The following is a 12,898-nucleotide window of genomic DNA, read 5'->3' as shown; positions in this document are numbered from 1 at the left end:
ATTATATGCTTATTTTGGATAATTTAAACCATTTACTTATGTTACAAAAAGTTAATAAAGTCAAAAGTGTTACTGCTTGACAGACAGCACCTCTTTGCAATCATTAACAATTTGGCGCTTTAGGATTAATAACCTCCCTTGCTACACTCGACGAATATAGCATCCATCCCGTGGTATAGAGATGTCGAAAAGACCCAGCTGGATCCAAAGCTTCTTATCTCTATCTGCCTACTGTATCTATTGGTATAGTATAAGACTCAGGGCAGGATCTCTATGGGTGAATTCATAATAAAGTCAAATCAGGTGTGGTCAGGGACAATGGTGGGTCCATGGCCACTCTTACCATGCCAGTCCTCCACCTTGGCTGTTGGATCCCCCCTCCCTCCCCTGGCCCTGACTCTGACCTCAACTCCTGACCGCTTCAGCACACTCAGCCTCCCTGGAGCCCTGCCCAGAACCTGGACTAGTCCTCTCTGTCTGGACACTCTCTTTTTCCTATCTTTTTTTCCTTTCGCTCTCCCTCCTCTCTTGTCTCTCTCTCTTTCTTCTCTGCCATTCTCTGTCTTTGCTTTCTTTCTTTCTCTTGCTCTCTCTCTCTCTATATATATATATATATATTATTTTCTCAATTTCTCTTGTTGTCTTCCTTTCTCCTTTCTTCTGAAAGTATTAACTATCAGGCCTGCTTAGGTATGCATCATCAAGTGCACATTTAGACATGATAGAGGACTGATTAAGTCAGCCCACCACTTTCTTTCTATCCCTTTTATTTCTTTCCATTTCTCTCTCTCGCTGCTCCACTGGGTGTGACAGTCACTCCTGACATTCTGTGACACACTCCACAAAGATGAGCTGACATGTGTGTATGAATTAATGTGTGTATGTGTGTGTGTGTGTGTGTGTGTGTGTGTGTGTATGTGTGTACAGGAGAATAATCCTGCAGCAACAGGAAATGTGAATTGTTATGTGGATTACAATTAATGGACATGTTTGTAGGGGTTGACACATTTTTTGTTAGGGCAAATCAAGTCTGACATTTTAAAGTGGATTACTAGCTTTAGAAGCCTTTTTAAACCTCGAATACACTACAAGTGTCACGATCGTCAGGGAGAGAAGTAGACCAATGCGCAGCGTGATGAACGAACATGTTACTTTATTTAATAAAGCACGAAACAAAACAATAAACGACTCGTAACGTCCTTGGTAACAATGACCAACACGGAACAAAAACCCACAAACACAAAGTGAAAAACAGACAGTTTAAATATGGCTCCCAATCAGAGACAACCAGCCAACAGCTGACACTCGTTGCCTCTGATTGGGAGTCACTCAGGCAAACATAGAAAACAACAAACTAGAACCCCCAACATAGAAATAACACATAGAATGAACACACCCTGGCTCAACAAATAGAGTCCCAGAGCCAGGGTGTGACAGTACCCCCCCCTAAAGGCGCGGACTGCGACCGCGCCTCAATACGAGCAAAACAGGGGAGGGCTGGGTGGGCATTCCTCCTCGGCGGCGGTTCTGGCTCCGGGCTTGCCCACCACCCTCCAATAAACCCCCCATAGCGCCCCTGGTCCGGTCTGGCCCCGCTGGCTGGAGCTGACCTGGACGTAGCAGGAGCGGCTAGCTTCAGCTCCGTTGGGGAGCAATAAAGCGGTACCTGATTTGGCACCGATGACCAAGGCACGGGTTGTGCCGGACTGACGACGCGCACCCCAGGCTTGGTGCGTGAGGCAGGAAAGGACCGGACCTGGCTGTCGATGCGCACCCCTGGCTTGGTGCGTGGAGCAGCAACGGGCCGGACCGGGCTGACGATACGCACCCCTGGCTTGGTGCGTGGAGCCGGAACGGGCCTCACCGGACTGATGACTCGCACCCCTGGCTTGGTGCGTGGAGCAGCAACGGGCCTGACCGGGCTGACGATGCGCACCCCTGGCTTGGTGCGTGGAGCAGCGACGGGCCGGACCGGGCAGACGATACGCACCCCTGGCTTGGTGCGTGGAGCCGGAACGGGCCTCACCGGACTGACGACTCGCACCCCTGGCTTGGCGCGTGGAGCAGCAACGGGCCGGACCGGGCTGACGATGCACACCCCTGGCTTGGTGCGTGGAGCCGGAACGGGCCGAGCCGGGCTGTCGAAGCGCACCACTGACTTGGTGCGGGGAGCAGGAACAGGCCGGACCGTACTGGGGACACACACCACTGGTCCTACGCAGGGATCTGGAATGGGCCGGACCGGACTGGTAACACACCCCAGTACCTCTCGCCGTGCCTCTACACCTTCCACCCCCTCTTCGACCAGTGGCCCCCGTAACCTGGCGGCCTCCTCTGCCAATCCGCTGGGCCGCTCTGCCGCGGTCTCCTGCTGGCCAGTCGTCCACGGCGTTAGCCCCCCCCTAAAAATTTTCTGGCCGTCTCTCCTACCCGTGGACCAGGTCTCCATGTCCCTCGCCAGCCTTTCGCCCTTCTGCCTTAATGTCAAGCCCTTCTCTTCCTCACTCGGCTTGACCCAGTCGAGGAGGCGAAGGAGATCTGCTAGAGATCTCCCTGGCGATGGCTCCTGGACACGCTGCTTGGTCAAATCTTGGTGGGTTTTTCTGTCACGATCGTCAGGGAGAGAAGTAGACCAATGCGCAGCGTGATGAACGAACATGTTACTTTATTTAATAAAGCACGAAACAAAACAATAAACGACTCGTAACGTCCTTGGTAACAATGACCAACACGGAACAAAAACCCACAAACACAAAGTGAAAAACAGACAGTTTAAATATGGCTCCCAATCAGAGACAACCAGCCAACAGCTGACACTCGTTGCCTCTGATTGGGAGTCACTCAGGCAAACATAGAAAACAACAAACTAGAACCCCCAACATAGAAATAACACATAGAATGAACACACCCTGGCTCAACAAATAGAGTCCCAGAGCCAGGGTGTGACAACAAGTTAGCATTTCCTGCTGTGCAGGGCATTTCCTGCAACAGCAGTGTGATCAAATTAAGATCCTATATCTGGGACACCCAGGGACAACAGCACAGAGAGTGTGACGGTCACACATTCTCTGGAAGACTCTTACATGTATGACTGTCTGCCTCCTGTCCATTTAGGCTATACTGCCTCACCAAGCACCCACTTCCCCCCTCCGGCACTGTCCACACACACACACACACACACACACACACACACACACACACACACACACACACACACACACACACACACACACACACACACACACACACACACACACACACACACACACACACACACACACTGGTGGCACCAGTGCTCCAGGCAGGTTTAATACCCCTGCTAGATGGTAAACCTGATAATGTACATTATACACCAGATATTAGAGACACAGAGGCAGCCTTTATTACAGTCCCAGACTGTTTCATTTTCACCAGTTAGATTTACCAACAGTATCAAGGCTTAAATCTGTTGTTGTGTCCCTAACATCCATGCTGTTCGTTATTGAATTAGTCAAGGTCTATACTGTAACTCCAAGCCCAATTTACTGTTATAGCCTCCATTATGTCTTACAACTAATACAGTGTCTCTCTCTGTGCCCCAGGTATTTCCTTTCTTGCCTCCTCTCCTTTGTTTTCTGCACAAACTCCTCTCCCTCACCTCCCTCCTCCAATTCCCTCAATACTTAATCAGGAAGAATTCTTACAACAGAAATTCATTGATTATTTGACCCAAAAAACAACAAATGGACCAATTAATCTAAGGTAGGCAGGCTAGAACTGCTAGAAGAACTATTCCGTTCTACACGTCTCCATTACAGCCTAGCATCTCTAGAGGGAGAACACTCCAAGTCATCAGGCCTGGAACTGGAAGCTATAAAATAATGCCTTACAATAATATGGTACTACCGAGGCGCTCTGAGAGCACTGCTACTGTTTGTTCCAGAGTTATTACCCCAAATATAAAATGAACATTCTCCACTGGAGAGAACACCTGCCTGGTTGATATATTCAGCTGTGATGCTGATGGGGTCCAGGGTCGGGATAATTATTACATTGGGAACAGGAAGCTGTAAATAATAGTTACAACATTATAGTTATTGTCGTCATCGCTACTGTCATTTTCGTCTTCATCTTCATCATCATTCTCCTCCTCCTCCTCCTCCTCCTCCTCCTCCTCCTCCTCCTCCTCATCATCATCATAATCATCATAATCACCATCATCAAAATCATCCTCCTCCTCATCATCATCTTCATCTTCAGTTCTATTATCTTCATGGAATATAACATCATAGAAAATAAAACGTTATCGACCACACAATATGGACATTAATAATCCCCAAAACATTTTGAGCACTGCAGCATTGTCATCAGCCGCAACAACAAAAAATACCAAGATCATAATCATCATCATTTAAATCTTCATCATCATCCTCGTCATTATCAGCAGCAACAAAAAAGCAGTAGCAACATAATCTAAATGTTCATCATCATCATCATCATCATGGTTCTGTATAAAATCAATAGAGTGGGTTGGGCCAGTGAGCAGCTAATTCAACAGAGAGGCTGTGCATTACCCAAAGTGGATCAATTTCAGGAGTGCTTGGCTGAGGTTTTATTACATCTCATAAGCCCAAGGTCAGCTGAGGAAGATGAAGTACCCTGTGCCTTCCATTCAGCACAGGCCTAATTTATCACTCTCATTCCCCCGCTACACTCTTTCTTCCACTGGGGGATGCAGGCAGCACAGCCACACAGGGGATGGGGATGCCTGGGGCTGGCTCACCCTGAACACACCATGCCACAGGGCTATCCACAGACCCATGCCAACAGCAGGACACTTTCATGGGTGTAGGGGAGAAGGAGGCCATGTGTAGGGCGGTGTGTGGGGGAGGGTGTGGGAGGGTAAGAGAGGAAGAAAGTAAATGTGTGTGTGTGTGTGTGTGTGTGCCCTGAAGCGCACAATACGTACACGTCATTTGTGTGGAACAGATGGAGAGAGTGAAAATGAGAGAGAGAGAGAGAGAGTGAAAATGAGAGCGAGAGAGAGAGAGAGAAAGAATGAGAGAGAGAGAGTGAGAGTGAGAGTGAGAGTGAGAGTGAGAGTGAGAGTGAGAGTGAGAGTATGAGAGAGAGAGAGAGAGAGAGAGAGAGAGAGAGAGAGAGAGAGCAACTTGGCATGGTGCCATCACTTTTTGGAGGTCGTTATGTTCATCTGCTAAATGGGCGCTTAGATTATTACCCAGAATATCATCATGAATATTATTGTCACTGCTACGTTGTGCAATGTAATTGCTTGTAGCCCCTGCTGGTAAATGACTAAATAACAGGTGAGGACAATTTCCGGGAGTGACTTACTACTCTCCCTCCTCCAAATGCCCTATGACTCACACACACACACACTTACGCACGCACACACACACCAGATGAGAACAGCAGGGCTGATTAGCCCAAACCTGAACAGATAGCCCTCAGGATCAGAGGGTTTAATTCTGACAAGACTAGTGACACAGGGGGCATAAACACACAAACACACACACTCACACTCACCTTCACCTCACCCCACCCCCCCACGCACACACGCACCACTTCCGTACTCTACACACACCACCCAACCTCCCTCCCTTCCTCCCTTGTACCTTCTCTCGCTCCCTCTCAGATCCAGCCTCTCCTGTCTCTCTCAGCACCTCAGGCACTGGCCTTCCTTTTTGTCCTGGTTCTGCTTAGGTTTCCTCTGTGTACACTTCCTCTCAGGCAGGCCGGCTCTGTGCTCTGACTATTTGATGGTGCAGGGACTGACTGCAACAGTGCAACAGCAGTGTGCCTGCCTGCCTAGTTGTCTGGTGCCTGGGCTCATACAGATGAAGCTTATCTATGCAATAGTACAGTCTCATCAGCCCTGAGTAATGAGAATTCAGAGATATCTTCCAACCAAGGAAGCTTTAAAGAACCTCCTATATATAGATAGAGGAAGAGTGTCTCATTAAGAGCTCATTCTTCTCTGAGTCAGATTGTATCTCCTTGCTCATTCTCTCCAGTTAGGACACCCCTGCCCTTTTCTGTTTCATGTGTGCTGGGATTTCAGAGCTGAGGAAAAGTGTGAGGAGTCTTTCAAAAAGACCAAGGAGTGCCCGAGTGTGGACAGGGACAACATCTATGCCTGTCTGTGAGAGGGGGAAGAGTGTGTCAGAAAGAGAGAGAGAGAGAGAGAGAGAGAGAGAGAGAGAGAGAGAGAGAGAGAGAGAGAGAGAGAGATAGAGAGAGAGAGAGGAGGAGAAAGGGAGAAAGAGGGGGAGAGAGAGAGGGGGAGAGAGAGAGACAAACACCTACCTGGAGGTGACAGCATTCCCTCCCCCATATGCCCCCCTAGGCACAACTACGACAACATAACCAACAAAAATAGATCACAACTCCTGCAGCTCTGTTGCATGCTGGGTATCTACATAGTCAATGGTAGGCTTCGAGGAGACCCCTATGGTAGATACACCTATAGCTCATCTCTTGGCAGTAGTATTGTATCACTGACCTCAACCCAGAGTCTCTCAGAGCGTTCACAGTCAGCCCACTGACACCACTTTCAGATCACAGCAAAATCACAGTTTACTTGAACAGAGCAATACACAATCATGAGGCATCAAAGCCAAAGTGTCACTGGTGTAGAGAGGAGTAGGCAGGAGGCAGTCGCAGGTTTAGAACTACAGAATGTATTTAAGCACCATAGATCAAAGTGGGACGAAACCCAAACGCTGTTGTGCTCAAAATATATCTTCATAAACAAAAAGGCACAGGGCGAACCCAAAGTGTATAAAGTACTCAGGAAATAGTAGGAGAGAGTTCTCTCAGGAAAACAAGTAACATTTACAATGACCGACAAAGACAGATGACAGAGGGAGTATATATACAGTGATAGAGTGGGGATTGGAACCAGGTGTGTGTAATGATGACGAGACAAGTCCGGGGTTGAGGAGTGAAGGGCGTTTGCCAGCAGTAGGTTCGGCAGCAGCTAGAAGGCCGGCGACGCCGAAAGCGAAGGCTGGTGTGACAGTACCCCCCCCCCCCCCCCCCTACAGGCGCTGCTCCAGCAGCAGGGCGCCGCTGACCTTGGGGACGTGAGTCCAACAGGCTGCAGAAGGAGTACGCCGGGGCCCCCTCGACATCCAAGGGAGAGGGAGGTGCATTGTGGGGTCCAGCACTAGCCAAGGGACCAGCTGCCACCGGCCTGAGGAGAGATACATGAAATGAGGGTGAGATACAGTAATTGAGGGGGAGCTGTAATCTGTACAGTGAGGGAAAAAAGTGTTTGATCCCCTGCTGATTTTGTACGTTTGCCCACTGACAAAGAAATTATCAGTCTATAATTTTAATGCTAGGTTTATTTGAACAGTGAGAGACAGAATAACAACAAAAAAATCCAGAAAAACGCATGTCAAAAATGTTATAAATTGATTTGCATTTTAATGAGGGAAATAAGTATTTGACCCCCTCTCAATCAGAAAGATTTCTGGCTCCCAGGTGTCTTTTATACAGGTAACGAGCTGAGATTAGGAGCACACTCTTAAAGGGAGTGCTCCTAATCTCAGCTTGTTACCTGTATAAAAGACACCTGACACAGAAGCAATCAATCAATCAGATTCCAAACTCTTCACCATGGCCAAGACCAAAGAGCTCTCCAAGGATGTCAGGGACAAGATTGTAGACCTACACAAGGCTGGAATGGGTTACAAGATCATCGCCAAGCAGCTTGGTGAGAAGGTGACAACAGTTGGTGCAATTATTTGCAAATGGAAGAAACACAAAAGAACTGTCAATCTCCCTCGGACTGGGGCTCCATGCAAGATCTCACCTCGTGGAGTTGCAATGATCATGAGAACGGTGAGGAATCAGCCCAGAACTACAAGGGAGGATCTTGTCAATGATCTCAAGGCAGCTGGGACCATAGTCACCAAGAAAACAGTTGGTAACACACTATGCCGTGAAGGACTGAAATCCTGCAGCGCTCGCAAGGTCCCCCTGCTCAAGAAGGCACATATACAGTGGGGGAAAAAAGTATTTAGTCAGCCACCAATTGTGCAAGTTCTCACACTTAAAAAGATTAGAGAGGCCTGTAATTTTCATCATAGGTACACGTCAACTATGACGGACAAAATGAGACTTTTTTTTCCAGAAAATCACATTGTAGGATTTTTTATTAATTTATTTGCAAATTATGGTGGAAAATAAGTATTTGGTCAATAACAAAAGTTTCTCAATACTTTGTTATATACCCTTTGTTGGCAATGACACAGGTCAAACATTTTCTGTAAGTCTTCACAAGGTTTTCACACACTGTTGCTGGTATTTTGGCCCATTCCTCCATGCAGATCTCCTCTAGAGCAGTGATGTTTTGGGGCTGTCGCTGGGCAACACAGACTTTCAACTCCCTCCAAAGATTTTCTATGGGGTTGAGATCTGGAGACTGGCTAGGCCACTCCAGGACCTTGAAATGCTTCTTACGAAGCCACTCCTTCGTTGCCCGGGCGGTGTGTTTGGGATCATTGTCATGCTGAAAGACCCAGCCACGTTTCATCTTCAATGCCCTTGCTGATGGAAGGAGGTTTTCACTCAAAATCTCACGATACATGGCCCCATTCATTCTTTCCTTTACACGGATCAGTCATCCTGGTCCCTTTGCAGAAAAACAGCCCCAAAGCATGATGTTTCCACCCCCATGCTTCACAGTAGGTATGGTGTTCTTTGGATGCAACTCAGCATTCTTTGTCCTCCAAATACGACGAGTTGAGTTTTTACCAAAAAGTTATATTTTGTTTTCATCTGACCATATGACATTCTCCCAATCCTCTTCTGGATCATCCAAATGCACTCTAGCAAACTTCAGATGGGCCTGGACACGTCTGGCACTGCAGGATTTGAGTCCCTGGCGGCGTAGTGTGTTACTGATGGTAGGCTTTGTTACTTTGGTCCCAGCTCTCTGCAGGTCATTCACTAGGTCCCCCCGTGTGGTTCTGGGATTTTTGATCACCGTTCTTGTGATCATTTTGACCCCACGGGGTGAGATCTTGCGTGGAGCCCCAGATCGAGGGAGATTATCAGTGGTCTTGTATGTCTTCCATTTCCTAATAATTGCTCCCACAGTTGATTTCTTCAAACCAAGCTGCTTACCTATTGCAGATTCAGTCTTCCCAGCCTGGTGCAGGTCTACAATTTTGTTTCTGGTGTCCTTTGACAGCTCTTTGGTCTTGGCCATAGTGGAGTTTGGAGTGTGACTGTTTGAGGTTGTGGATAGGTGTCTTTTATACTGATAACAAGTTCAAACAGGTGCCATTAATACAGGTAATGAGTGGAGGACAGAGGAGCCTCTTAAAGAAGAAGTTACAGGTCTGTGAGAGCCAGAAATCTTGCTTGTTTGTAGGTGACCAAATACTTATTTTCCACCATAATTTGCAAATAAATTCATTAAAAATCCTACAATGTGATTTTCTGGATTTTTTTTCTCAATTTGTCTGTCATAGTTGACGTGTACCTATGATGAAAATTACAGGCCTCTCTCATCTTTTTAAGTGGGAGAACTTGCACAATTGGAGGCTGATTAAATACTTTTTTCCCCCACTGTACAGGCCCGTCTGCTAAGGGGACAGGACAACTTCACTGCATCAATGGGACGATGGACGGCGCCATGTACCGTCAAATATTGGGTGAGAACCTCCTTCCCTCAGCCAGGGCATTGAAAATGGGTCGTGGATGGGTATTCCAGCATGACAATGACCCAAAACACATGGCCAAGGCAACAAAGGAGTGGCTCAAGAAGAAGCACATTAAGGTCCTGGAGTGGCCTAGCCAGTCTCCAGACCTTAATCCCATAGAAAATCTGTGGAGGGAGCTGAAGGTTCGAGTTGCCAAACGTCAGCCTCAAAACCTGACTTGGAGAAGATCTGCAAAGAGGAGTGGGACAAAAGCCCTCCTGAGATGTGTGCAAACCTGGTGGCCAACTACAAGAAACGTCTGACCTCTGTGATTGCCAACAAGGGTTTTGCCACCAAGTACTAAGTCATGTTTTGCAGAGGGGTCAAATACTTATTTCCCTCATTAAAATGCAAATCAATTTATAACATTTTTGACATGCATTTTTCTGGATTTTTTTGTTGTTATTCTGTCTCTCACTGTTCAAATAAACCTACCATTAAAATTATAGACTGATCATGTCTTTGTCAGTGGGCAAACGTACAAAATCAGCAGGGGATCAAATACTTTTTTCCCTCACTGTACATCACCTCATTGACTCTCCTCAGGACTTTGAACGGCGGGCTCAGCTTCTGGCAGTGCAGGCGGAGGGGCAGGTCCTTCGTAGAAAGCCTGACCCTGTCACCGGGGTGAAAGACCGGGGCCACACTGCGGTAACGATCGGCCTGTGCCTTCTGCCGGGGGATGACGTGCTGGAGACAGGTGTGCGCTGTGTTCCATACCTCCTCGGCGTGCCGGAACCAATTGTCCCCTGCAGGAGCCACGATCTGACTCCGGTGCCAGGGTGCCAGACTGAAAGGGTGTGAGGGTAGTGGAGAAGTGACGGAGGGAGTTTTGTGCGTATTCTGCCCAAGGCAGAAACGCAGCCCACTCCCCCGGCCGGTCCTGACAGTAACTACAAAGGTACCTACCCAGTTCCTGATTTACCCTTTCCACCTGCCCATTAGATTGGGGATGGTACCCGGAGGTGAGGCTGACAGTGACCCCCAGTCGTTCCATGAAGGCCTTCCAGACACAGGAGGTGAACTGAGGACCATGGTCAGACACGATGTCCTCCGGGATCCCGTAGTGCCGGAAGACATGAGAGAAGAGGGACTCTGCGGTCTGCAGGAATCAAACGACAGGTTTTGGAAACCCGGTCCACAACGACCAGGATGATGGTGTGCCCCTCAGAGGGGGGAAGGTCTGTGACAAAGTCCACAGAGAGATTGGACCAGGGTCATTGTGAAACCGGCAGCGGGTGGAGTTCGCCATGGGGGAGGTGTCTAGTTGTCTTGCGCTGTGCGCAGGTGTAGCAGGAAGAGACGTAAACCCGGACGTCCCAGGCCAAGGTGGGCCACCAGTACTTGGCGGAGAGACAGTCGATAGTACGGGCTATACCCGGGTGCCCCGACACAGGTGCTGTGTGTGGCCAGGCGAGGAGACTGTCCCGCGCATCAGATTCGTCCCTCAGGACAGTGGGCAGGTGAGGGCTCCTTTCGCAGGGCTCGACGGATGTCCGCGTCCACATTCCAAATGACAAGAGCCACAATGCGGGACAGGGGAATAATGGGTGTCACTTTGTCCCTCCAATCCTCTGTGTCTTGCACCCGGGACAACGCATCGGCCTTAACATTCTTTGATCCCGGCCGGAAGGAGAGGGTAAAGTCAAACCTGCACGATGAAGGGCAGAAACGGGTCAGGGTGAGCCAGAACAGGTGCGTTAGTAAAACGTTCCTTGAGTGCACGGAAGGCTTCGTTGGCCTCACCAGTCCAGCGCAGCTGTCGAGGACCTCCCTTCAGGAGGGAGGTGAGAGGGGCCACCACTGTGCTGGACTGGGGAGGCCAACGAAGCCTTCCGTGCACTCAAGGAATGTTTTACTAACGCACCTGTTCTGGCTCACCCTGACCCGTCTCTGCCCTTCATCGTTGCAGGTTTACCCTAATGAAGCACCTGAAATAGTTGGCAAAACCTTGGAAGCACTGCACCGTGTTGATGTTGGATGGAACAGGCCATGACCGTACTGCACTGACCCTCTGCTCTTCCATCTCCACTCCCGTGGTGGATATCCGATAGCCCAGGAAGGAGACCGCCTGCTGAACAGGTGATGCCCTATCAGCCTCTCCAAAATGGACCTGACATGAGACATGTTGCTCGCGTGTAATGGAGTACACCAAGATGTCGTCTATGTACACCACTACACAGCGACCCAACATGTCTCTAAACACCTCGTTAATGAATGATTGAAACACTGAGAGTGCATTTGTCAGGCCATAGGGCATTACCCTGTATTCATAGCGCCCGGTGATGGTGCTGAAGGCGGTCTTTCATTCATCCCCCTCTCTGATGTGCACCAGGTTGTAGGCACTGCGTAAATCCAATTTAGTAAGGTACTTAGCACCGTGCATCTGTTCGATCACAGTGGTATGAGAGGCAGGGGATAACTGAATTTAACAGTAGCCTTATTCAGTGTCCAGTAGGTCGATAGTGCAGTGCCATGGGCGATGAGGGGAAAGGCACGTGGAACAAGTCTTCGAAAAGGCCACCTGTAGGACCCGGTATTCCTCCGGGATAGGGACGTGGGAGGCCTGGTCCGGACTTTCCACAGAGGTGGCACAGATTGACACAGAGAGACACCCCACCCACACCCTCCTCAGATGCGTCCACCTCCAGGATGAAAGGACGAGCTGGATCTGGGTGTTTTAGGAGGAGCGCTGTGGTGAACCTCTCCTTCAGCCTCTTGAAGGCAGCATCAGCCTCAGGGTTCCAGGCCAGCTTCTGAGGCCCACCCTTAAGGAAAGAGGTGAGCGGGGTGGCTATGGAGCTGAAGGACCTGATGAAACGCCGGTAGAAATGTGCGAAGCCCAGGAAGCTCTGTAGGCCCTTGATGGTGGTGGGGACTGGCCATGACCTGACGGCGTCCGTCTTAGCTCTTTCCATGAACACCCCCTGAGGACTGATCCTGTATCCCAGGAAGGAGATGGGCTGTTGGTGGAATTCCCATTTCTCCCCCTTCACCAACAGGTTGTGTTCCCGGAGGCGGAGTAGGACCACTTGGACGTTACTGACTTGCTCCTCAAACGTAGCCGAGTAGATCAGGATATCGTTGATGTACACCACCAGTGTATTTAGCATGTCTCGGAACACGTCATTGGCGAAGGACTGGAACACGGAAGGTGCATTGGCGAGGCCGTAGGGCATGAC

General features: G+C 49.2%; 1 protein-coding gene across 1 annotated transcript in view; it reads right to left on the bottom strand.

Annotated features, from left to right (window-relative positions):
* Positions 1–11,910, bottom strand: part of LOC311141128 (semaphorin-4C-like) — a gene marked incomplete at its 5' end in the record, with an annotated part of 122,667 nt that extends 110,757 nt beyond the window's left edge. Inside the window, 5 exon segments of the mRNA XM_084176384.1 lie at positions 7,077–7,195; positions 10,297–10,506; positions 10,676–10,818; positions 11,368–11,490; positions 11,728–11,910. Of these exon segments, the coding sequence (XP_084032510.1) occupies positions 7,077–7,195; positions 10,297–10,506; positions 10,676–10,818; positions 11,368–11,490; positions 11,728–11,910 (778 nt within the window).
* Between the last annotated feature and the right edge of the window lie 988 nt (positions 11,911–12,898).

The sequence above is a fragment of the Coregonus lavaretus genome (assembly GCF_964263955.1).
Source record: "Coregonus lavaretus genome assembly, chromosome: 14".
Classification (NCBI taxonomy): Eukaryota; Metazoa; Chordata; class Actinopteri; order Salmoniformes; family Salmonidae; genus Coregonus; species Coregonus lavaretus.
This window is presented reverse-complemented; position numbering and strand designations above follow the sequence as displayed.